General features: G+C 33.9%; 1 protein-coding gene across 2 annotated transcripts in view; it reads right to left on the bottom strand.

Annotated features, from left to right (window-relative positions):
* Positions 1-6283: 6283 nt before the first annotated feature.
* LOC127881247 (uncharacterized) overlaps positions 6284-25271 on the bottom strand; it is an 84414-nt gene continuing 65426 nt past the window's right edge. For both annotated transcript variants that reach the window (XM_052428993.1, XM_052428994.1), the window contains 4 exons: positions 22341-22464; positions 10467-10744; positions 6784-6882; positions 6284-6669 (listed from right to left, as the gene is read on the bottom strand). In XM_052428993.1, coding sequence (XP_052284953.1) covers positions 6439-6669; positions 6784-6882; positions 10467-10744; positions 22341-22464 — 732 coding nt within the window. In that variant the 3' untranslated portion in view covers positions 6284-6438. The remainder of the gene's footprint in view (positions 6670-6783; positions 6883-10466; positions 10745-22340; positions 22465-25271) is intronic.

Below are 25271 nucleotides of genomic sequence, written 5' to 3'. Positions count from 1 at the left end.
AGTTCTAGTTTGCTTGCTTTACATGTACATGATTCTAAAAAAAAAATTAGGTCATACTGTAATACAATGGCAAGGAAATCTGCATCCTCTCGTTTAGCCGCGCTCAATCCGTTGCAGTTCCAAACTACACACTTAAGTCCATCCGGTCCCTCCCACGCGTCCTTTATTGGCCTGTCGTCAACGTACAAAGTGTCATATGACACCCACGCCCGTTTTCCCGCCTGCTTTTCCTTTTTAACTCTTCTGAAGAGACGCCGTCTTTTTGCCGCGACTTATATTTAATCTTACATGGGCATTAATAAAAAAAGTAATAACAACAACATATTTGACACACTGCACTAGTATTGACAAGTATATATTGAACACATTAAAAAAAAAGAAACAACATGTTTAATTTAGAACTTTTTGTATTTTTTTTATTATCGTTGCTGAGCGTTTTGCTTCTATTTGGTGTAAACACACTTATTATTTTAAGTTAGATATTAAATCTACAAAAATGTTTTTATTGCATAGATGGTTTACATGCAGTTTCCCTATTTGTAGTTATACGTTTTACATTAAAATTCGAGTTAAATTGTTTACTGTTGACGCCTATATACTTAACCTGATCAATTATTGTAACTCAATCACACTGTGTTGTGGTGCTTTTATCAATTGTCCAAATTTTCCATATACATTACACATTGGTCATGCCATCATGAACACAGTAAAACTGAAAAAAAAGCGCATTCATTTTAATTAAAAAAGCAATTCGAAAAGCTGACGATAAATCGACAAAATATACATACATGAATTATACCAAAGGTAATTGTACACATACCACGTCCTTTTGGAATATTTTGTTTTAAACATAGTATTTTTTCGTGCCATTTGATAATTATCAATGAATAATGAAATGTTTATTTTGGTATTTATAAAATCTTTCATGTTAAAATAATTGTGATAAAAATCGTCAACTGAACGCAATAATTGTGAAGTTGTCATGTCTAAGGTCTGCCTTAAGCAGTGATTAATGAAGTGCTTTATTGAATTTCTTTAACAGTTGATTCCCTCAACTAATCTACAATGACGTTAGTAGTAATTTTGATCTGTGTGGATTATTTTTCAAACGATTTTCTAATGAAATAATTACATAAAGCATATAGAGCGAAGCATACCTGTTTAGAGAAAGGTCGTGTTTTTTTTAAAATAATTATTTTATTTAAAGGGACCGTAAACCGCGATTGACGAAAAAATTAAAGCTCTAATATAGCGTTTTTAGAATTATTAGTTTATATTGATTAAAATATCACGACTGGTATATTACATTACTTGAAATAAGTTGTTAAGATTTCATATTTTCAGTATATTCGGTAATAAATTTTACTGGGTACATGTACCAGGTAACTACCAGTAAACTATACATAACGCAAGTAGATTGATCATCATCGTCACGTGGTAAACCCAGGAATGCAAATTGTGCATGCGTAGTGAATTGCATATATTTTATATATAAAATGATCAATCTACTTGCGTTATTTATAGTGTGTATATCGTTATGTCACATATTTTCGATTTCACATCGCGAAATTTTATTACCGAATATACTGAAAAGATGAACATTTTTTCAAGTAATGTAATATACCAGTCCTGATATTTTAATCAATATAAACTAATAATTGTAAAAAAAATACGGTATTTTAGAACTTGTCTTTTTTCATCAATCGCGGTTGACGGTGTCTTTAAATTTATTTGAATTTATTCGAATAAGGAATAAGGAACTGTTCCTTATTGCTTATTCACGCTTAATATGTTTTACATAAGGCTTTTAGGGAAAATAATGTATACAATTCTTAATTTATTAAAACAAAATTATAAGAATATTTTTTTTTCATTTATGTATTACGATACATATTAATGTTTCGTCTTCGCGTTTGCATAGGATTTCTTATAACCGACATGCTCTACTTCGAATACTAACTTCACATGGAATACGGAACTAGGGAAAAGGAACCAACTTACTGTACATTAGAATAATGGCTATTAAATCTTCCAAATAAAAGCCATGTCATGAGTTATTAATAGCCCTGCGTCATTATGACCGAAGAGTTGTTTATTGACCCCAATTACAACGTTAAGGGTCCGTGTATGTACCGACTTTTCCTTTTTCATTTAACATTCAATACAACGAAACACGAAAATCAACGCATATAAGTTCATATATCGATTTTCTAATAACCGAAACTTAAACAAAATACGAAAACAAAATTAACTTCTTTATATCGTTTTTCGTTGTACTTATTATAAAACAAAAAACGAAATTGATTTCCCTGTTCATATTCTGTTTCAATTCATATGACAAAAATAAATGTTTGAAAATTGGAACGGATTGTTTGTTCTCGTTTACCGTTCTTGGTTTGAAAAAACGGTAAACGAAAAACGAAAAAACGAGTGGCGTTTGCGGGATGTGCTGCTGTCTTGGGGAGGTAACTTTTTAGTGGCTTTTTGCGCGTATTTTTCTCCCTAACATAAGATTTAATCACTTATTTTCATCAGCATGACTTCCTACGTGCTTTTTTCGTGGAGGTAAAGACACGCCCGTAAGGGACAGAGACGTGGATATTTTCAGTTGTTTTTCCAGGTATTGTATTTTTTCAATTTGAAATGATCATAATCTTGACATCGAACGGTTTTCCAACGTACCGGTATTTCATGCCGATCCAGCCGATTAGATAGGGCTATAATTAGCCTCCTATGACACTTCTTGCTCTTTGCCCCTATGCTATGTAAATTCTGTACTTATTTTACAAAAAAACAAATTCGTTTTAATCCTATTATCATTGGGGAGTTCCTTACATTTTAAGAGCTGCAATACCCCGTCCCCTGAGTCCCGTATTCCTATTTGTATTACCCGTTAGACCCGCATGACAATTTAAGGACACAATAATCGGCGGCGGCTGCTAAAATGTCCCTATGTTTTACTTTTAACGTCACCTTGCATAATAGAATAAATAAAAAAAATGTTTTAATCTTGTGGAACGGTAAAGTGCAAGGTGTCTAATATATAATTTCCATTTCGTTCGATTAATAACAAATACATGTTGTATTTAACAACTGCATTGTGATATGTCAAGTGATTATAGCTCTAAGACAATAGTTATAACCAAACACCTTATATGAAACCGCTTTGCACTTGCATAAAATGAAATTTTCTTAAATATAATTAATAAATGTGTCAATTTAATAACTTATTAAACAACATATTTAATGTTCCTGAAAGAGCGGCCAAGATATAGTTAATGCTAACAAGATATATACATTCCAATGATATTATAACGCCGCTTAATATGTTTTCCTTTAAACGTTACGTTACTTAAAGAAGGCGAATATCATGCGTCACGTCTATAGAATCTACTTGCACTCGTTGAAATGTTCCGTTTAAGACCTTGGTTGTCTCCTAAAATGAAACTCGAATGCCATTATAGAAAAGTGTTTACATTTGTAACAATACGTGTATGATTTGCTGAGTCAATGATATATATGAGGAGCGCGCCATCAAGCGTTCGCTTGCATGATCTGTTAAAGTACATTTATTAGTCGAAAAGTGTATTATTTTATTCGTTTTATACACATCCAGTTCATTTTAACAGTCCTTCAAAAATTGGACAAAATCTGTACACCAAACAAAAACGTTATTAAAAATAAATAAATAAATTTGTAACAATGTCAGAGTTGTAACTTATAAAATAAAATCCATTGACATAATGTAATATATTTAGCGTTGCTTTTTCTGTTATTTGAATGATGTGTTCTCGCAAAGAGTTTCAAATAATTTTATAATTGTTATAAGCAAATTTTCTTTATTCTATAAAGGGAGCACCAAATATAATCATGCTGATAAAATTTAAAAAGAACTCAGTGCGTGAACCGATAGCTTTATAACAACATAAATTAATACATTCAGGGCCAGTGTCGCAGCCTACATTTGCAACTTGTTGTCAATCACTGGTTGGATGCAAGAACTGCATGGACACCTGGTACGAGAGCCCACCGCCAGCCAGCTACCCGAAGTGTATGAGCCAGGACGGCACACGACGTGCCATGACAGGGCTTTATGAGGCCGTGCATGCTCTTAGGAATAGTTCACCATACTAATTGAATGTACATGTGTATATGTTTAGCAATAATGTGGATTTTTTATTTCATTTCTTAAACAGATATGAATACAGTGTAGTAAATAATTCGATTTTTGTTTATTACTTGAAGAGAAAGGCTACGCCGAACAAAGATATTGTATTGTGCAATGATTATTGTAATGCATGTTATACATAAAATCAAATCCAATGACTTGAAACAAAAGCAGGCATGTATATTGGTATATAACTTTACTGTTGATCTATTCATTATTCCATTAGACTAGCCAAAAAGAGCTGTGCCAAGACTCGTCTATTCTTCCTCTATAATACATGTAATAGTGAACATTTTATTATTCAAAATAATAGTTTCAAATGGAGGAAACTGCGCACTAAGATTAATCATGAGTTATCAATCAAATAAAGCTGCGCAGCGCCCCTCGTTTTCCGTTTTCCGTGTATCGTTTTATCAAATCAAGAACGATAAATGAGAGCAGGCGCTTTGTTTCAATTTTCAAATATTGATTTTTTTAAATTTAAATTGAAACGAAATAGGAATAGACATACACGTTTCGTGTTTTGTTTTGTAATTAGTAAAACGAAAAACGATATAAATAAGTCGATTTGTTCTTTGTTTTTTGCATTTGTTTCGGTTATAAGAAAATCGGAATATGAACTAATATGCGTTTATTTTCGTGTTTCGTGTTGTCGAATGCAAAACGAAAAACGAAAAGACGGTATGTACACGGACCGTTAAGGCGAACAATAGCTTTATTCTTAAATGACTGATAAATATTGATGCAACTTAAATAAGAACTATATTCGGCTATGCTGTGTTCGGGATTATGATTTTTTTGCATTGGTTAAGGGAAGTTTTACAACCAAAAATATGCTCTTTGTCTGTAGTGAAATTAATAAGTACCATGTTAGTTGAATAGTTAACAGTGTCAGTGGCAGTACAATGTACTTAACCCAAGAAAGTGTTCATGATCTAACCACAATACACAACTACATGTGAACTTGATAAAATTGTCATTCTATTATATATAATGCAAAAACATTGCCAGGGCAGCCGGGCAGCTTAACTGTTGTATAAACATATATTTTTTAAATCATATATGTACATGTATATTAAATTAATTGTTCAATGAACATGTTACAATACGTTTGGTTGAATTGAGCTGAGCAAAAAATAAATCATAGATAAATATTTCAGACTACGTCACAGAGCTTATGATTGAATTGCTGCGATTGAAAGACACGAACAAGAGAAGGCGAAATGCGAGGCAGATTTCCTCTGTTCTGTTCTCCTCACCTTAATCAATATTCTTGTGCGAAGAATGAGTTTTATGAAGTGCAGTTGCATCGCCCCAGGTTCAATTAGTTTCGTAAATCGAAACCAAATAGAAATGCGATATAATTTCATATATCATGTTCTGCTTCAAATTAACTATGTTAACCTTGTGAAATCACGTGAAAGTAATAACAATTGTTTTCAGTTGATGCCAAACAAAAAATTCTTTCTAAACGTTGCTCGACATAGCATTTCCCTTGTTTGTTCTACTGTTGGTATACGATATTGCATGTAAACACCCTTATTAGAAAATGTTTTGCTTCACAAACAATATTTTAATCGTCATTTTGTTTAAGATACTTGATTCCAATTCGAGATAATCAAGTTGTATTGCATCATTGTCCTGGTACCGCTTGTGTAGTAAATTCCGACCAGTTTGCTGAAACTTGCTTCTAAGGTAGACATTGTTGTGAGTGTGTTAATATCTGTTTTAAACATTGCAAAAAACTTGTATCCAATATCCATTTTCGTAATATCGTTACTTTGCCATGATACTTGGCTATTATGATATAAATTCACCGATGCTCGTGTAATAAAAAATAATCTATTTCGTAACATTACTAGGATCTATATATGATTTGTTTTATTTAAGACAAAATTATTATAGAAAAGCAAAACTGAGGGAAATCTCAGTTTTAAGTGAATGACAACAACAACATCTATTCATCAGAACTAAAAAGCTTATGCAGCGACCACATCGGGTTTCAAAAAAAAAAAATGGCCACGACAGGATATATGCAACGAACGAAATATCTCGAATTCGAACACATGAATACAATCATTAAGTCATGCTTGATGCATGCGTGAAACGACAATGGACTTCTTAAGCACAGATGTTTTATTTACACGGAACAAATGTAATACTATAAAGATAATCTAAATTTTGGTTTGCAACAAGCCATCCCCTCATTGAAGCAAAATGAATCAATGTTAATGTTTTCTTCAGAATTGCAATCTACGCATTGTCATCAATCAAAATGTACACACAAAGTCGATGTTGACTTTTTCATCGGTGAACTTGGCAATGCCGTCTATCCAACCATAGAATTTGCCAACGTTGGTGAAATAGCTGTAGTGGTCAGGACTGTCACACAGGAACCCGAATGAGACAATACCGGCGAGCACCCACTGAAACGTGCCCGGAGTTTCCATCATGAAACCACCACCACTGTCACCAGCGCACACGTCACCAACTCGCTGTTTCTGATACGGAATAGAATATTGCGAGATTAGCTTTGATGTGGTCATTCAAAAGATTATCATACAGATACAATTACTTTATAAACAAGTGAGCAATCAAAGTACACCATTACTAACCTTCTGGCCTGCACAAAACGTGTTCTCTGTTATTCGATAGTTAGTTCCTTCCAAACCTTCTTCACAATCGTATCTCTGCACGTACGGCATATAGATTTGCTATAAAAATATAAATAATTGATTCCCACAAGCGTTTTAATTGAAATAGGCAAACGTCATAAATGCCATGCAATTATTTTTAATAGAAAGATGTTTTGATCCATTTATATAATTACGTGTAGTTTCATTTTAATACATTCAAAACGGGTTTTCTTTGCACAAGATAATTTAACAAAGCGCTGTTCAATAAACAAGAGAGATACATGGTCTTTGTTCTCCTCACTATCTTTTATTGTTTCTATTTTCATTCACTATTAAGTTTCATTTTTAATAATTTAATACAATTAATATTGGGAGTTGTTCTGCATGAATAAGAGGAGTCACGGGACGGCACTGAGAAGTCAGAAGTCCGCAAGACACGCGACAAATCCATAAGTCAGATACATAAGAACTACTTCCACAAATAATGGGAAATAAGATGACTGTGACACCCCAAAGTGCTTATTTGATATCAGGGTACAGCACTTGTCAAAGATTTCACCTGGTGACCTAGTTTGTTTTACTTTATTTTTACTTTATAAGACTCAGATCTAAATGAAGTCAAGACAAACATTCTGATTCATTAATTCAATGTTGATACTACATGGTCAGAATTATTATCCCGACAATATCTAAGCTCGACTTTGAAATACTAGGTTACCAAGTCATATCTAACGAGTACAAACTTGAACACTTTACTGACCTTGTTTTGATCCAACTTTACCATATTCAAACCTTGCGTGAATATTGTCAAGATTAAAATTCTGACAAATTTTCACCAGGATTGACTGACAAATATGGCTAGATTGATAACAGGGTTTTCTAAGATTTGGCCCGTTTACATTGTTTTTCTATCACTTTACATATATTAAAGGTTGGCTTAGATATTGTCATTACAAACATGTTAACTTAATTTCCTCAAAATTGAGTCATTAACGTGGCTTCTACATTGGTAACAAGGTTTTGATTAGAAATAACCTAACGACCTTGTTTTGCACCTCATGTACACCCAGTATCAAATTCAGTAAAATGTGGGAGCAGAGAAAAGTTCTCTCTTAACGATTTTATTCACAATAATGACAGTCAGTTGCGAAACTTAAAGCGAAATGTGGCAAGCAGTTACACAATCATTGAGTAGACACGCTTGTTGGGCCTACAAATGTATATTGTATAGGTGAAAAAAAGACAAAAGGCCATTATTCTGCAAAAACTGGTTGAAGCAAAAATGTATTTCTTAACGATTATCTTCCCATAAAGGACTTTCAGCCTTCGCGTTTGCACAAGATTCACACAGCAATTAAAGAAGAGGTGAAAACACTAGTTTCTGGACCTAAGTAAGACCATACATATCAATTTACTTACAAGTGCAAAGCATAATGCCTTAGGGCTAGTATATACAAATTTAACTAAAGGAAATACTTCTGTCAGCATCGAGGAAATACCTATGGTAAGTGTTTTTCCTTCCCCTAATTGTTTTCCAGCAATATTGATGTGAACTTTTGTATAAATGCCGTTTATACTTTAAGGGTTATGTTCCGCACGAGGAGCGTGATTGCCGGACAGAAGTTCAGATTATTCTATTACTTCAATTTAAAGTGATAATTGCTTATTAAGAATCATGTTTTCATTCAACGAACTCATCTGTGTTCAAATTGATGAACATTTACAATTAAAGTATGAAGTGTGAAATGCAAAACAGTGACTTACAATTCCTTGGTCACAAACATAACTAGAAATTCCACTGAGCTGATTTATAACAAGCAGAGTAGCCAATCTCATGGTAAGGTCAAGGGGCCATAGACTCAGTAATAAGTGGAATTAAGGGATCACTACGCATTTAAATTGTGCACATTTGCACTAATGGGCGATAACACATTTTGAGTTTAAATTCATCGCTTGCGAAATGTGGAAGTGCATCGCTCCACAAACTTATAACATATTATGTAGCTGTCATGCCCATGGCTAAGTTCACGGGCACATAATGCAGGAAATAGAGGATACATACGCGTGAATATATTGTGTGTTAACGACATATCTAAATTTCATTTCAATTGCTCGTGAAATGTCGAAACAGTTTATATATTTAGCTAAATTAATAACTATACTATATTGAATAAAGCTTCAAGAGCCAGTATTTCGATTCAACTGCCCGTTAATTAAAACGTACGGCTTCACCACCCGCTTCCACGTAAAGTCCTCTCTTAATATGAGAAGGGTAATTTGATTCCCTTCAATTTTTGTTAAGTAAAGCTCCTCAAGGGACGGACGTACGGACGATGTCATCAATTTATGGCATATTTTGGGGTTGTATGTAATTTGGATTTATTTATACCTTTGAGCTTTTATAACTATCTACCTGAAGATCTTTCGGTCGACGTCCATAGTTATCAATCATGCCACATCCAACTACCTTTCCTTGGGGCCTATTGGGACCTTTCATTAGTCTTTCAATATTGGAATACTCTTGAATACATGCTGGGCGCACTTCATCCGAATACTCGACGGGTGTATATTTTTAAGAACAAATATCTGACCAAGTGTCACCACAATTTGGATAAATGTGTATTCTTGGTTTGTAACAAGATTTTCCTAAGATCTCACCAGTACATATTGTTTGTTCTCCAACATTACATACATTGTATGTTGGCGGAGATATTTTCAAAACAAACATTCTTAGTAAGTTTCCTTAAGATTGAGACATAAATGTGGTTTCTACAGTGGCATCAAGGTTTTTTCCAAGATTTGATATGGTATGGTGACGCAGTTTTGAACTGTGCCTTTACATTGTCAAGATAAACATTCTAACGATGTTTAATCAAGATTGAGTTACATAAAATTGTCTAGAGTGGTAACACGGCTTTTCTTAGACCTAAAGACCTTGATTTTGACCCGAATAGACAAGATTTCAAATTCAGTAGTATGAGAGCAGCGAATATTTCTTTCTTAACATCTTTATCACATTAAGAATATCTGATGTGAACATTTGCACGGTGTCCACCCATCAGTCAAAGTATAGCAGAACATATGTTTCTGGACCAATGCACGTAAACACAGACGTACTCACAAGTTCAATGCATACTGCCTAACATGCGATGATATGAAAATATTAACTTATGGCCATACACATGTCAGAATCGAAGAAATATATGGAATTATAGATATGAAGTTTTTCTAAATCCCTTCAATACTAAAAGAGTTATGCTCCGCTCAAGAAGCATGATCCGACCGATGCACAAAAAGTCATAAACTATTCATAGATTTATGCTATAAATATACCATTAAGCTATGATTGATTAACTTTGTATTTATATCGTTTTTTGTGCAATAACGTTTTGGCCGCAATTATATATGGGTCTCAATATCATTGACGCCTAAGAAATGTTTGCAAACAAAATATCCCAGGAAAGTTTGCTAGCAAGCAGACACTTCATTTGCTAGCGATAAGCAACACTACAACCGCGTTAATAATATGCATTAGTTGACAGATAATTTTTTATTATATATATATATCGAAAACCAAAACAATTGAACACCTTTTTCTAGTGACTGACACTGTTCATATTATTCGGATACATACACACATATACTCTACTACAACTATCTACCTGAAGGTCATTTGGTTGTTGTTTGCTACCCTCCCGGAGTACACCACATCCAACTGCCTTTCCTTGAGGAGGACTACTTGAACCAATCATTAGTCTTTCAATCTTGGAGTAATCTTGAACACATGCTGGACGCACGTTATCCGAATACTCAACTGGCTCACTGAGTTCCAGCAATGCAATGTTACTGTCATATTGTGCAGTCTTGTTGAACTGAGGGTGGATAGTGATGGACTTAATACCTCGGGTTAAATCTCCAGGTGCGTTACACTTCAAACTTCCTGTGAAAACGATAGCAACGGGATCTTACTTATTTCTAAAGTTATTACAGAAAAATAAAAACACCCCTCGTCAAATCGACGAATAAATATTATCCTGGTGATGATTGGATGTGTGCTTAAATTTAAAGATAAATAAATCTCAGTGGATAACAAATTAAATGTGTTCTTTCTAATGTGTATGAGATGATAAAATACCGTTGTGTACAATAATCCATTCTTTAAGTTTTACTTTGGGTTACGTCGTATTGCTGTTGATACTATGTGTTTACATTTTGCAATCTCTTGCACGACGGTCACATTACATTCACCTCTGTGTTGGGCTCAGAACGGACTATTGTTTTGAAAGCGTCTCATTCATGTCATGATCATTCCAAGCGTTTATCATTGATGTTACAGTATACTAAACAATCTCTTGCACGACGGTTACATTGCATTAACTGCATTAAAGAAAACCATCTCATACCATGCTATCTTATATCAGTCTTAATTAATTATTATAAAATTGATATGTTTTTTTTTATGTTAAGAAACCAACATACATAAATACGTCGAAGCAATGCCTAACGTCATAAAAAATATGTACAATTGTTTACATTTGTGAAGTGCGTGGAATGATTACATCTGTGTAAATGGGCAATAAAATAGTTCCAAAGAGTTGCATTAAAACTCACAAGTTTTTGCACGATTTATCGTACATTTAAAAGTCATTTTTCTAAATTAAATGCATGCGATCTTAAATATCCACTCAAATAAACATTGTATGCGTTTGTTCGGTTTTAGCTATTTGGTAGACAAAATGGCGTGCTGAGCCTTATGCAGAGTTGTATGTGAGAGCAAGGAACGACAACTCTGCGTGGAGATTGTACAATTTGTATACTGTAATACCTCGTCTTAATTCTCCAGATGAAGTACACGAAATACTGCCTGTACGAGAAACAAGGAACATTGAAATACAATGAAACAGGCTGCTTTCAAGGTTAAACTTATTGAGTGTATATAATTAAAAAAAATTATTGAATCCCAAACACATGTAAGCTACATATAAACAAGACCGTTAGTTTAAGTTATATCAACCATGACATATACCGACTAGCCCAAAATGAAATACCAACATAGGTTTGTATGTAAGCTAACTTCACACACAATTATATGCCATATTATTATCCCAACTAAAACAAGTAAACGGAAACTTTTTGTTCTACTTGTTTTCGTAACAGTGACCGTGATCTCCACCCTACCAGTCCAATATATATATATATATATATATATAATAATAAATAAATAATATAATATATATATATATATATATATATATATATATATATATATAAATAAATAAATAAATATATATATATATATAAATATAAATAAATATATATATATAATACCTAGTTAGACATTCATTCAATCTTGCTATTTAAACATTATCATAGGGCGATTCAAACTTTAGTATTTGACCGGAAAGAACCTGTCTACTGTTTTTGTGCGCAAAGTAGCAGCTAATGACCTTCATTTGAAGGCCCCAAACACAACCCAAAGCTGTATAAAGAGACATTGACCTTGACCTCATTACCCTTAAATAGAATCTCAAGGAAGGTGTCTGTGCTATATCTAAAATGTCATGAATATTGGTCCAGGCGAAATACATTTAGTCGCATGCCTGCCCAGCCGTCATATCCCAATTTTCAATTGTGTTAAAAACCTGGTTTATGTTCTTCAGATATTATATAATAATACCAACAAGAGCAACGCATAACGGGTGCCACAATCTGCTGCGAAAGCTTGTCAGAACCTTTTTTTCATAGAGGTCACAGTGACCTTGACCTTTGACCTAGTGACCCCATCGATTCTAGAGCCAATGTAAAGGTTTTAGCACGACGCCGTACGGCGGACGGCGGACGACGAGCAGGCTATGACAATACCTCGGTTTTTCTCCGAAAACAGTCTCGCTAAAAATAACCCTCGTGAAACTGACAAAGAAAATATTTTTGCGATTATATTCGAAATAACACTTTATCAAGCAGTTCCAATTTAAACAAATAATATATCAATCAATAATCAGCTTCATTTTTATGTAAAGGTTTACATTTTGAATGCGTGCTTAGTGCCAACACAAACATTTGATTGTATACATGTACACGTTATGTAATATTTGCAAACTTAAAGTTGAATATTTGTTAACAAAAACAATTATTAATTAACTTTATAATATTAGACGAAAATGTGTTCAATGTGTTCGTCCCATACAAGTCGAGCCTCGCCATTAAAGCTCGGAACTCGCCTTATACGAGACAAGAGGGCCAATATGTCCCTAGTTCGCTCACCTTATAGGAGTCGGTTCATTCGATCTTTACCTAACGTCAAACTTAACCTAGACATTGTCCAGACAAACATCCTGGTCAAGTTTCATCATTATTGAACCAAAACTCTGGCGTATGGAGTGTTTTGGTTTTTGTAAGATTTGACCTGGTGACCTATATTTTAAGTTGACCACCCTTACCACACATCAAACTTTGCTTACAAAAATAAATATTTTGACCAAGATTCATAAAATCTAAAACAAAATTGTGACAACTAGAGTGTTTACAAGGATTTTGTATAATATAATGAAAATTTGGACAATCTAAGGGTCATCATTATGCATTAATAACATGATTTTGCTCATTATCAAACTTTACTGAGATCTTTCACCAACTTTCATAATAAATGCTTGAGAAGTGTGAATGCTAGAGTGTTTACAAACCAAATGTGGACGGACGGACGGCAGACAAAAACCAATTCGAAAACCTCTCTGAGCAATCAGGTGAGCTAAAAAGTTTGTTTCACCGATCTTTGCCAATTTCCAACTTGTCCGAGAAATCAATAAAACCAATGTATTGAGTAAGTTTCACGATGATTAAGCAAAAAATGTGACTTCTATAGTGTTCGATCACAAGGTTTCTCTCTAGTCACATAAGGAAAACTGCCCCACCCACCCTGGCGGCCATGTTTTTTGACTGATCGGATCCATTAGCGAACTCATCTGAGATATATATCAAACCAATCTTTTCACAAAGTTTCATGATGATTGGGCCAAAAATGTGACTTCCAGAGTGTTCGCAAACGTTTTTTACTATATAAATATAAGAAAACTTCCCCCCCCCCGGCAGCCATGTTATTAAACTGACCGGAACCATTTTTGAACTCAACTCTTGTATCAAGAAAACAAATATTCTGACCAAAGTTCATGAAAATTGGGCCAAAAATGTGACTTCTAGAGTGTTCACATGTTTTCACTATATACATATACAGAAAAATGCCCCGCTCACTGGCGGCCATGTTTTTTCACCGATCTGGACCATTTCCGAACTTGTCCGAGATATCAATAAAACTAATGTTTTGACCAACTTTCATGATGATTGGGCAAAAATTGTGACCTCTAGTGTGTTTACAAGGTTTTTCTTTTCTTTACTTAGTGACCTAGTGTTTGACCCAGCATGAGACAGTTTCTAACTCGATCGAGATATCATTGGAACAAATGTTCTGACTAAGTTTCATGAAGATCGGACAAAAAATGTGGCCTCTAGAGTGTTTACAAGGTATCTCTATAGCCAAATAAGGAAAACTGCCCCGCCCACTGGCGGCCATGTTTTTCAACGGACCAGGACCACTTTTGAACTCAATCAACATATCATTAAGACAAACATTTTGACAAAGTTTCATGAAGATTGGGCACGAAATGTGACTTCTACAGTGTTTACAATATTTTTCTTTTGTTTGACCTAGTGACCTAGTTTTTGACCCGGCATGACCAAGTTTCGAACTTGACCGAGATATCATTGGCACAATGCTTCTGACCAGGTTTCATTAAGATCGGAAAAGAAATGTGCCCTCTAGAGTGTTTACGAACAAATGTTTACGGACGGACGACGAACGGACGGACGGAAGGACGGACGGAAGGACGGACGGACGACGGACAAAGACCGGTCACAAAAGCTCACCTGAGCAATCAGGTGAGCTAAAAAAGGCGGCCAATATGGAAAAACACGCACAATACGGGAAAAGGTTGGCCAATACGAGATTCAGCCAATCAGAAACCAGGAAAAACTCGGCTTTATACGAGAATATAAAATTTCGACAATTTTGACGCCATTTTGAAGTTGTATACTTAGTTTTGGTGCAAAAGTATAAATCTTTAAAAATATAATATTGCAGTTTACCGAAAGGCTCGCGACAACAATTAGTTGTTTCATACCATTATTGGCTACAGCAATATTCACAGTTATCAATTATTCACAACAATCCACATAGTAACGCGCAGGCATCCATGTAGTTGACAGTTTCGCACGCGGAATAAAGTCAGCACAATTACGAATAGTCCGCTCTTTTATCCGCTTTGGCATTTGAAATTTGCATGGGAAAATAAACAGGAAAAAAGTTGTATAGAACAGAAATTTTGCTATTTTTCAAAACTCCATACTTTATGTCATAGCGAAAACATGTAATTCGAAAGTGAAATTCAAGCTCTTGCACAATAATATTATAAAGTTAATTAATAAAATTGTCATTAATTAATTGAATTCATATTGGCTTTGTTATTGAGCTTCAGGCAGCCGTATTGTCCTTCGGCCTGCGGCCTCATGCCAATACGACTGTCTTCTTTTCAATAACAAAGCCAATATGAATTCACGTAATTAATAGCATTATACATTTGTCATCAAGCCAAACCAAAGTACTGACACTACTGGTGTGACGATGCTTTTGAAGAGGATTTATATAAAAGCATCTATTCAAGTTTATCTACATCACCACAATTGTGTATGTGGGTACGAACATTTTGGGTAGGCAAAAAATGGGTACGAAAATTTTGGGTTCAAATTATGCCAAAAAAATGGGCACGAAAATAGATTTGGTTACGAAATAAAATGTGGGTAGGAAAAAAATGGTTACGAACAAGTTTTTGGGTACGAGCAAAAATTTGGGTACGAAAACAATTGGGTACGAAAAATGTAGGGTACGAAAAAAATTGGGGTACGGGGAAGTAGTACCCGTGGGGAACTTGATCCATTCAGCGAAACTGGGAGGCGGGTTACAATCAAAATCGCTCATTTCATGTACACTTTTGCAATATTAAAGATATAAACTTGATATTTGGCATGCATGTGTATCTCATGGAGCTGCACATTTTGAGTGGTGAAAGGTCAAGTTCAAGGTCATTCTTAAAGGTTAAAGGTCAAATATATGGGGACATAGTGTTTCACAAACACATCACATGTTTCCAAATAATTTAGTTGACTTTCATTATTTTTGAAAGCAATGCGCATATAAGCTACATATACAAAAAAGTACAGCAATGGACCTCCATCCAAAAATTATTTAGTGGAAACCATTTATCTCTTTTTAGTTACAATGACGTTTACCCAACTGGTCCAAATTGAAATCTTACCCAAGGCCTGCATTTAAGCTACTTTCAAACAATATAACAGCACAATACATTCATACAAACGAAAGTTACCGAGCGAAAAGGAAACTCTTTTTTCTACTTGTAGTAACAGTGACAATAAACCCCGTCGGTCCAAAATGCAACTTCTTGCTAGATCAAACTTTAACCTACAAACACACAATTTCAGCAAAATTTATGCATCACGACTGAAGTAATTTAGCGAACACTTTTTATGTATTAAAAGCAACCGTGCATTTGACATTTTAACAACTTGCCTCAAATGCAACGTGCTAAATCTGCATGCCAGCTAGATATGAGGTGTTGCGTAATTCGGCTAATTGCGGGTAAGAGGTATTGGCCGTGATCTATGACCTCCCATGATACTCAAACCATGTATGAAGTTTAAAATTTGTATATGTAGAAGTTACAAAGATATACACTTGTTGCACGTAAACCTTAACCTACATATCATCTTATTTGCAAACCGTAAATTGACTTTTATAAGTACAAAATGGGATAAACTCTTGCTAAAATATGTTAGTTTTTGGTATTTGTCATGAATTTTCATAACAACACTGAAAACATATGTAAAGTGTTATTTTAATATCTTTAGCAGGTTGAGAGATATGGAGTATTTGCATGCAAACGGTTACCATAATTTTTAAAAATACACAACTTTGCGCAAGTCTGCTAAATTGCATTTTAGTGTCATGGAAATTCGTCAGTGACATCATTTGAAGTTTCAATGGAATACATGTTGCAGAAACAGGGGTATGAAGATGTTGCACACACACCTTCACACATTTTCTAAAAAGGGACGCCATTCTTGTAAATTGCAGGTCAGAGTTATGGCATTGCTTAAGTGACCTTACACTACGAACCCCGACACATACGGAACGATTTAATTGAATATATGTAATAGAACAGTGATATGGAGATATTGCACGTTTACCGTATCCAATTTTCGAAGTTAACAAGGTGCATAAGTCTTCTTAATTGCAGTTCAGAATACATACGGTAGAAACAGTAATGTTGCACCTTTACCATAACCCATTTTCTGACTATACAAAGGGGCATACTTCTTCTAAATTGTAAGTCATAGTTATAGAACTTAGTCAGTATCTGTGACTTCATACAATTTCATATGTGAAGTTTCAATATAGTAGAAACAGTGATATTGAGCTGTTGTACGTTTACCTTTACTACCAATTTTCTTACTTAATAAAAGCTGGCCTTTCTGCTAAATTACATGTAAGAATCATGGTATTTGGTCATTGACCACACACTTTAACGCCGAACTCATACGTGAAGTTTTTATTGAATAGAGAATTGCAGTTAAAAGCTGAATTAATGAATGAGAAAATAAAATGCGAATGTTTGCAAAACTATTAATAATACTGAATATAGGTTTATCTGGTTGCTTTTTGGGTTTGCGCTGTATCATAAAATACTTGTGTTCGTATTGTGTATACAGCTATGAGAAGTGTGATAAACTGTGAAGCCATTTTAGTATTAATATTTAATTTCGATGTCGACATCACTAAAACGAAAACTTCTTCTAAGCGTTTGACACATAACGTTTTTAATATGGCAAACCAGCAAGCAATTATCAGTGTACCTAACATCCGCATTTACTGCTATTAGACAAATTTAATAAAGTTGATAAAAATAGTAATATAAACCCATTTTCGTCAATAAAAAACTCCTTAAAAGTTATTGATAAAATTGAAAAGAAAAAATATAAGGTGTCACAAGTAAGCACATATGATTTTTCTACACTATATACAACGCTTCCTCACACTTTAATAAAATTCAAACTTATTTCTTTGATTGAAAAAAAAACATTTGCAAGAGAGAAGTGTTCTTATTTTGTTTTAAACTCTAAAAACAGCTTTTTTGTATAAGTCAGATAAATACAACATTCGGAGTTGTCTTAACTTTTGTGCAGCACTTACTTTTCTTGTAGATACTTGTTTGTTGAATTAATTGTTAAGTATTGAAATAAATTATCGGGATTCCTATGGGTACTAATTGTGCGCCACTTATAGCTGATCTTTTTTATATTGTTATGAAAGCGATTTTATGTTAGAATTATCGAAAACTTAACAGCTAGATTTGATTCAACGCTTTAACCTAAATAGTAGGTACATTGATGACATACTAAATTAAGATAACCCATATTTTGAACAATATATTCACAAAATCTACCCTAACGAACTAGTCTTAAATAGATCGTGTCAATCTAATACAGATGCTGCGTATTTAGACTTACATCTTACTATTAATAATACTATGATTGATTAAGACAAGTATAAACGACAAACGGGACGACTTTAACTTTGAAAGTGTGAATTTTCCGTTCATAGATGATAACATCCCGAAAGGTCCATCCTATGGTATTAACATTTCGCAGTTGGTACGTAACGCCAGAGCATGTTCATGTTTTAAACATGTTAATGATCGTAATCGTATATTAACGAAGAAATTGCTAAAACAAGGTTTTTTGTATCATAACATACAACGTAAATTCGCTCAATTTCACTCAAAGTATGGTGGTTTAATTTCAAAATATATTTCTTTATAATGGCATTTAATTAATGGAATTTGCCAACAATCATTTTACGGAGATGTTTTGAAACGTGTTCGCAAATTAAAATATCATAAAGAAAATTTTATATTAAACTTTTCAATTTAATTAACTCATTTTTATCAAAAGGATATGATGTTGACATACTTAAAAAACGCATGCTTGTTGGTTTTCGATTCACTTTATATTTCTCCTTTTAAAATTTGTAATTATTAATGGAATGATCATTTTATAAGTTTTATTGTAAAATATCAAATTAACAAAGCTGGTTTTATTGGTAATTCGATTTTAAAGTACTGCCCCTTTAATATTTTTATTTTTTTATTTTACACTCCTGCCCCTTTAATTACATTGGATTGTTTTGACATCATCGTGTCATCGCTTCTAAAATACGTCATCCGATCCACTTTCACTGTTTTGGGCTATAGGCATAGGTCATCAGTTTTAATCCTTAAACATTTTAAATATTTTTTCTACGACGGGCGTTCCTTGTTTGATATATTTTTTAAGCAGTCACATAAACAACCAAGCTGTCTAATATGGATTTATTACACCCATTATTGCTGCTTATTCCTGTATTTGAACGATGATGATCTGAAATATTAACTATATGATGCTAAATTATTAAATCTTTTTCTAAAAAGAAGGGATATGGTTGACATTTGTTCGTAATTTAATTTCATCGTACCTCAAAAAGTTGCAACTCTGGCCTCCTTCCTATCATTCACTAATTAAATGGAAATTAAATTAAATACGTTTTAATTCCCTTTTATTATTGTTTAATATGAATTGCAATGTTATGAGGTTAAATTTTATTTACACTTATATGTATCATGACTAATGCTGGGCCAAGTGAGTTTGAGCGCTCTATAACCGGTTTTAACCCCCAATGCTTTGCATTGACCATTCCAAGGCGTTGACCCCAGCTTTATTATTATGTGTGTATGTTGTTTCGTATTGTGCAGTTTCGTACTGTTTTGGCAATTGGTAACTTGCCTTAAATAAAGAACCAACTAATTTTAAATAATGATAATGCAATACTGCTCCTGCAGTTGGAGTTTCACTTCTTTATATTAAAAGTTTGTCATTGTTATAGGTCTTTGTCTTGAATGGTCAAAACTCCAGGAATACGTATGAAAAATGTTATTTCAACATCTGTTTGAGATATCTGGATAATGAGTTAGATGTACGTGAACGTTTACACGAATTTTTGAATGTGCTCTTGTCCTTTTTACCAATTTTCAAAGTACATACGGGACATTTTTCTGCTAAATGTAGGTCAGAGTTATGTTTTTCTCTTAAGTGACATGACACAATCATCCCGGACATGTATGCAAATTCAATTCAAAGTCTGTTATAGAGCATAAATGTGAAGATATTGCTCGTTTCCTTAAACGAATTTTTTAATTTCAATATAATCAAAGGGGCATAATTATTCTTAGTTGCATGTCAGCATTCAGAAACTTGGAAAGTGAGCTCACGCAATGATCCACAACATATTTGTAACTTTTGAATTGAATACCTGATACAAAAAACAGTAATATGGAGATGATGCACGTTAAGCGTACCAATACTATTTGTAAAAAAGGGATGAGAGTTATGGAACTTGGTCAGTGCTTAACGTTCATTTACCAAAACGTATGAGTGAAGTTTGAAGTAGCAATTAGTAGTAGAAAAAAGAGATGTTGCACGTTTACCTTTACCAATATTCGAATTCCAAATATGGAAATTGTTCTGCTAAATTGCATCTTAGAGTTATGAAACTTGGTCAGTGACTTAAAATTATGACGCCGAAAACTTGCGTGGAATTACAATTAAATACCTGATGTAGAAACAGGCAATTTAAGTTAATAGCTCGATGAATAGTCAAGATAAAAATCACTACATGACAAAATAAAGTATGTCCATGCACATGTTAAGAACAGTATTAGATACTTTTGATTTTGCGTGTATTTTGTTGCTGGTTGGGTTGGCAGTGTGTTATATATGAAAATGTATTTTAGTATTGTGCAAAGAGCTATAGAAAGTTTGATTAATTGAGGTTCCATTATGGTATTTATGTTGAATTATGATGTTGACTTCACATGACTATAAAATATATAATTTTTTATCCTAAACGTGTTACATATTACCTCTTCGAAATGGCATTTTTTTCAAATTTTGATTAAGCTTTTTGTTATATCCGAAGTAAAAATTAATAACATCTTCATCAATTTAGTTCAAGACATATGTGTCCTATTTTAAGAAGGAGCAAGACAGATGACACAAATAAGGGCCATGATAATTTTACGCACTCACCTTGGCAAACATGGATCGCCGTTTAACTATTTTAAAAATAACAATACATGAATAGATTGATATTCTGATATGAAAGTATAGAAAGTATTCCGTGATATCGAGATATATATATATATATATATATATATATATATATATATATATATATATATATATATCAAAATCCGTACTGAAACTAAAGCGTCGAAACCAAACGTTGATGTAACAACAAGGCAAACCAAAAAGACATGGTAAAACAGATTTTTCAAACGAAAAATAATAATTACACGTGACTGCTAATTTTATATTTCATTCAGGCACGTCAGCAAATGATTTTAATATTTAGGAAGACCGTTTATTCATTTGTTGCCGGTTTGAAATATCACGTATTTATATTTTCACGTAGTATTTTTTGTTATCGTGTATTGTCCTACGGAAGTCGTCACAATAGTGAAAATGTTGAAATGGTCAATAGAGTTTCGCATATTTTTTCATTAATCGCACAGAAATATTAAATAAAAAGACGAGTTGAAGATTTCAGTGTGAAAGATGTGTAGTTAAAGATAAACATTATCGTGTGCGGCTCCGACTCGTGTTAATGTTTTATGTGACCACTAATAAAACAAGATTTGTTTGCTAACCATTTATCAACTTTTCACAGAATACCAAATAAGCGATATTTTATGAAAACCAATTTCATGATACAACCCCTGTGGGATCTTAACATTTGACCTGATGACTACAAATTTAAGAGGCGTCTGAATTTCCACAAAAGTGATCACAGCATCGATTCGTATGATCATAGGTCAAAACGCTCCCCAGTTTCAATGTAGAAAAGAGTATTTTTCACAAGCACGTGTGCCTAAACCAGTGACATGTTAACTGCAAAATCAATATGCGTCATTATTTCGTGCCAAGTAAGTAGCATAACAATTTAGATGATCTGATGCCATAGCATTTTCAAAGTATCACGAAGAAACCAATATCTTGATACAAGCACATGTGAATTTGAATTTTGACCCCATGAACTCAACGTCACAGTTCGTCTTTTTTTCTTCCTATGTTTCCGATGCACCAATAATATAAATAATCTGATTACCTCAAAATCGATAGACGTCTCCTCCCCAGGAACCATCATACTTATTTATTGTTTAAAGCGTTCTCTATATATCGCGCGGAAACCAAGTTCTACTAACCGACCGACCGACGGACGAATGTAATGCTATATATCTCCAACTTCTTAAAAGGGGGCACCATTATAACAATTGCATATTATACTATCAAAACATAAATTCTATGCATTCTCATACCGAATTCTATCATAACATTTTTCTGAAAATCGTTGACTGGTCTATAGTCGCCAATACAATGGGCTGCGGTCACTACAAATTTTTGGCTTATCAATGACCCACCACAAAACGGACGATTTTGTCCCTGAAACAATAAAATATAAAATACATTTATTTAAAAACCACTGCAAAATCGGTTATTCGGAAATATTTGAGAAATGGGCGACATTAATAGATGAATACTAGGTGAGTGTTGAATATTTTTATTCTGAGAGGCCTAAATCCCAACTACGGTTAGGAAACCTCAACTACGAATTTAAACGTCAACTACGAGCCTTGGTTAGTGATATGTGTATTCGTTCTGATCATATAAATTTATCTGTATTCGAAACTTAGCGTGTCTTCTACTTATCCCTTCATTTCTTGGAACAAGGTATTTTATTTTGGAAGATAAAACAGTACGTATAAAATTGGCAGACATATACACTAACATCAAAAGATGTCATGTAAATAAACAAGATGACATGATTATTCTTCGCGAGATGATTTTACTGACTGCTGAAAAAAATAAAGTGTTAAGTTGGCTGTTACATTTAAAGATGTTTTCTAAAAGGTCATGGATAAAGATTTGAAACTGTACGACAGAAATTTCACAGAAGTGAGGTCGCACATTTGTTTCTTAAATGTTTCGTAGATGTTATAATAATAAAACTATTCTCAGTTACCAGCCATGCTGCAGGAATTGACCAGAACATCAAGCGCTTATATTATTCGATCAAACAGCTGTTTCGCAGAAATTTCATAAAGGTTGAATTACAATAACGTATCCGTCGCACATATGTGCTTAATTTTATGCAATAAGTTCTACGCAATATATAATTTTTCATATCTCGGCTGTGTAAGCAGACGTTCCACAAAACTCCCACAGCACTGCATGGTCAGATTGCACAGGTGTTTCCGAGATGTTTCACAGTAATGAAGTCGTTTTAAATATTCAAAAAGGTCAATTTTCTGCAAAACGTCGTTTTCATTGGCCACTATGGCGAGTGTACTCAATCGTTCTTGTCTCATAAAAGCTCGATAATTGGTAATCTGAATTTTCAAGTTGGAGCAGGTTCGTTCGCCGGTCGCGTTTTTTATCATAAAGCATCCAAACAAAATATTTCTCAGCGGTCTCATGGGGCCCTTAAAAGCCGTGGGGCCCAGAGACAGTTGTATACTTTGCCCCAAGAGGGTAATACGCGACAGCATCCGAGTTGCCATAAGTCGAATGTTAATCAAAAGTTCAAACGGTAAAATTAATTTTATCAATGCATCCATCGCAAACCTGTGAAGAAGATGTTTGCCAGACGTTCAAATGATATATTTCTCTTAATTTCTGATAAATTTCTGACACACAGCTTTGCGAAATATTTGTGGAGCGGAGTGTGCTCAAGAGATTTTAGGTTAAAATGTTATATTACTGTGAACTTCTGGCCAACATCTGCCACACAGTGTCCAACGGGTGCATTTTTTATTTATCTGTTATGAAACTTCTGCAAAACAGCTGTTTTATCGAACAAATGTAAACGCTTGAATTTTTGGCTATCATCTGCCATACAGCTGCGAAATCCTGATTCATAGACTTAAAGAAAACATGTTAACATATTACAGCTAAATTAACACACCTTAATAACGAGTTTACTTCGCGGAGTTTATTTCGACGACGCACACCTGATCATGGGGAAAAATGATCTCCCTAAGACAAAAGTAACAAAGTTGCATTCCTTAACAAAACGAAAAATAAAGATTCTTAAATTTAAGTACATTTTGTTTTTACAAAGAAATGTGTAACCGACAGTTAGGCCCAGCAACATATGTTTGGACATGGACGAATCTACTATATATCTGACATATGACACATAAGGCCATTTCAAGGTCATTGAGCTTTGAAGTCTGAGCAGAATTCGATAAGCAGTTAGAGGAGTTGAACACACACACATTTGAGACAATACATTCAATATCGGAATAATAGGATGAAGGTTCCTAAAATTCGTCGCAGCCAATATTCCTTTCGTTAAGACAATACGATCATTTAGTTGACAAACTTTGAGCAAGATCCTGCAATAACTTAAGAAAAGTTAAACACAAAATTGTCGAATTAAATATTCGAAGGCGGAAAAACAGACAAAGGGCCATAGTGTTGACAAATCTCGTAACAGCCTTTTTTCTTCACATTTATATACAGATTTAAGTTATTTTACCGTGACATGTTGAGCAAAATCCACTAGGCAGTTAAACAAAAGTTGAAAAACTAAAGTTTTTTGACCGTTTTTTCTAAAGTGAAAAAAATATGTCTCTAAAGCCTCGTGATACACATTATGACACTGGACAAAATGACAAAAGGTCATAATGTTGCCGAAACTTGTCGCCATCAAAAGCGCTTTCTTTACGTTCATCATCACATTAAGGGCATTGAAAGTTTACTCAAGATCTACCCAATAGTTAAAGAGGATTTGAGAACATACATTTCCGAGTGTCAATATTCTATAGAGGAATGATGTGTCACGGACACTAATGCCCGCACAAAACATGTTTGGACTCAGACAATTCAAGATATATTCTACAGTTGACACAATTACTAATGGCCACTATTCTGCCGAAACTCGTTGCAGCCTTATGACTTTCTCAACGATCATCTATACATTAAAGTAAGTCAACTGTGAAAAATTAAGCATATCCAGCCGTAGTAAAGCGGATTTTAAAGCACAACATTTTGGGACTATATATTTTATAGTAAAAAAAGACAATAGGCCATAATTCTGTCAAAACTCCAGACACAAATTCCTTTTTTAACCATCACCTGCACCTTCAAGTCATTCAACTGTGAAAGTTAGAGTGATAACCACTCAACAAATTCAGATGAGTTTAAAAATACGCTTCGGGACATACGAACGACGTACGGACGGACGG

Source organism: Dreissena polymorpha, chromosome 5, assembly GCF_020536995.1.
Source record: "Dreissena polymorpha isolate Duluth1 chromosome 5, UMN_Dpol_1.0, whole genome shotgun sequence".
Lineage (NCBI taxonomy): Eukaryota > Metazoa > Mollusca > Bivalvia > Myida > Dreissenidae > Dreissena > Dreissena polymorpha.
Note: the sequence above shows the minus strand (reverse complement) of the source record. Positions and strands in the feature narration are given on the sequence as shown.